General features: G+C 36.6%; 1 protein-coding gene across 1 annotated transcript in view; it reads left to right on the forward strand.

Moving 5' to 3' along the window:
• The window catches only part of LOC107579220 (autoimmune regulator-like), a gene marked incomplete at its 3' end in the record, with an annotated part of 3,913 nt that extends 2,729 nt beyond the window's left edge, over positions 1 to 1,184 (forward strand). Inside the window, exons 5-7 of the mRNA XM_016265073.1 lie at positions 2 to 68; positions 828 to 894; positions 1,062 to 1,184. Of these exons, the coding sequence (XP_016120559.1) occupies positions 2 to 68; positions 828 to 894; positions 1,062 to 1,184 (257 nt within the window). The remainder of the gene's footprint in view (position 1; positions 69 to 827; positions 895 to 1,061) is intronic.
• Positions 1,185 to 1,436: the final 252 nt, after the last annotated feature.

Raw genomic sequence — 1,436 nt, forward strand, 5'->3', positions numbered from 1 at the left:
TGCTGTGATGGATGTCCTCGCGCCTTCCATCTCACCTGCCTAGTGCCGCCCCTTACCTCCATACCCAGGTACAGTTAGTCATGTGACGCACAGGCCACTGACCCTACCAAACCTAGCGCTGACCTATGACTGCACTCATCATCTTTAGCTGTGTCAAGCTTAAGTCAGTGTTGATAATCTACATAGAACACCAGTAATTCAAATGAAATATAAAATAATTTTGTCCAAATTTTCAGTTCATTTTCAATGTCACAAATTTACTTGTCTGATTTATGTTCATCTCCAGGTTTAAATGAGATTTGAAATCCCAGTTTAGTGTGGTTTTTAGACACCAGTGGGTCTCAACCAGAGGGCCAATACCCACTAGGGGGCCTAGAAAACTTTCCCTGGAGCAGTAGGATGACTTACAATTAATCTGAGTTATATTATTAATTAAAAGTGTAATATTATTAATAAATCTTTAAAATTACAGATTAATATTATTGATTTGTCTGTAATTTTATGGATGATGTCAAATTATCCAAATGGATATATTTTTATTGATACAATAAACATTTTAATAAAATACAGTAATTCACTTAATAAATTCGCTAAACAAAAATGCATAAAATCATACATAAAAAATAAAAAGAATCCACTAAATAACTGTTATTTCTTGTTGGTTATGTTTGGTTGTTTAAAAAACAAGTAGTTTGTTATAATTATAAAATACAGGTGGAAATATCTTATATCTTGTGGTGGGGTTTGAAAATTGCTTTGGACAATGGGGAGCCTTCGAGTCAAAACAGTTGAGAATCACTGCTCTGTATTAATGTGTTTGTTTTCAGTGGTACCTGGCGCTGTCAGCTATGCCAAAGCAACAGAGCGAAAGACAGAACATACACCCCTTTGCAGGTAAAACATGACAAGAGTAACATTAAATCTACTGAAAACAACATTTCCCTACTAATTGAAGTTGCTTTACAGTCGATCACACATATGCGTACAATATGAACTGCCATGACTATAGGAGATTATTAGTAGTCATAGCAGTAGTAATGTCTCTGCTCTGATTTTTTTAGCCTGCAGTTCACCCTCCAGTGACAGAGACAAGCTCCAGCTCTGCTGTGGACTTCTCTTTCTTCTCGTCTTTGTCCTCCACTTCACTCTCCACAGTCTCAAGTGTTCAGCCCATGGCCCTCCAGGTAACACGTCCATGTGACTCAGTGAGAGACACAGTGGCATGTTCACACCAAGGATGAAAGTTATAACAATAAATGTAACTATAACATTTTAATAATCATTGGAATCACTTTCAGAAGGATTTTTATACAGCTGATGAACAATAAAAACCAGAGGTGGAAAGTAACGAACTACATTTACTCACGTTACTGTAATTGGGTCGCCGTGATTTTTGCCAAGTAAGACATGTTCCTGGATCAATATCTTTTGTTGAT

This window comes from Sinocyclocheilus grahami, unplaced genomic scaffold, assembly GCF_001515645.1.
Source record: "Sinocyclocheilus grahami isolate Dianchi unplaced genomic scaffold, SAMN03320097.WGS_v1.1 scaffold15509.1, whole genome shotgun sequence".
Taxonomy (NCBI): domain Eukaryota; kingdom Metazoa; phylum Chordata; class Actinopteri; order Cypriniformes; family Cyprinidae; genus Sinocyclocheilus; species Sinocyclocheilus grahami.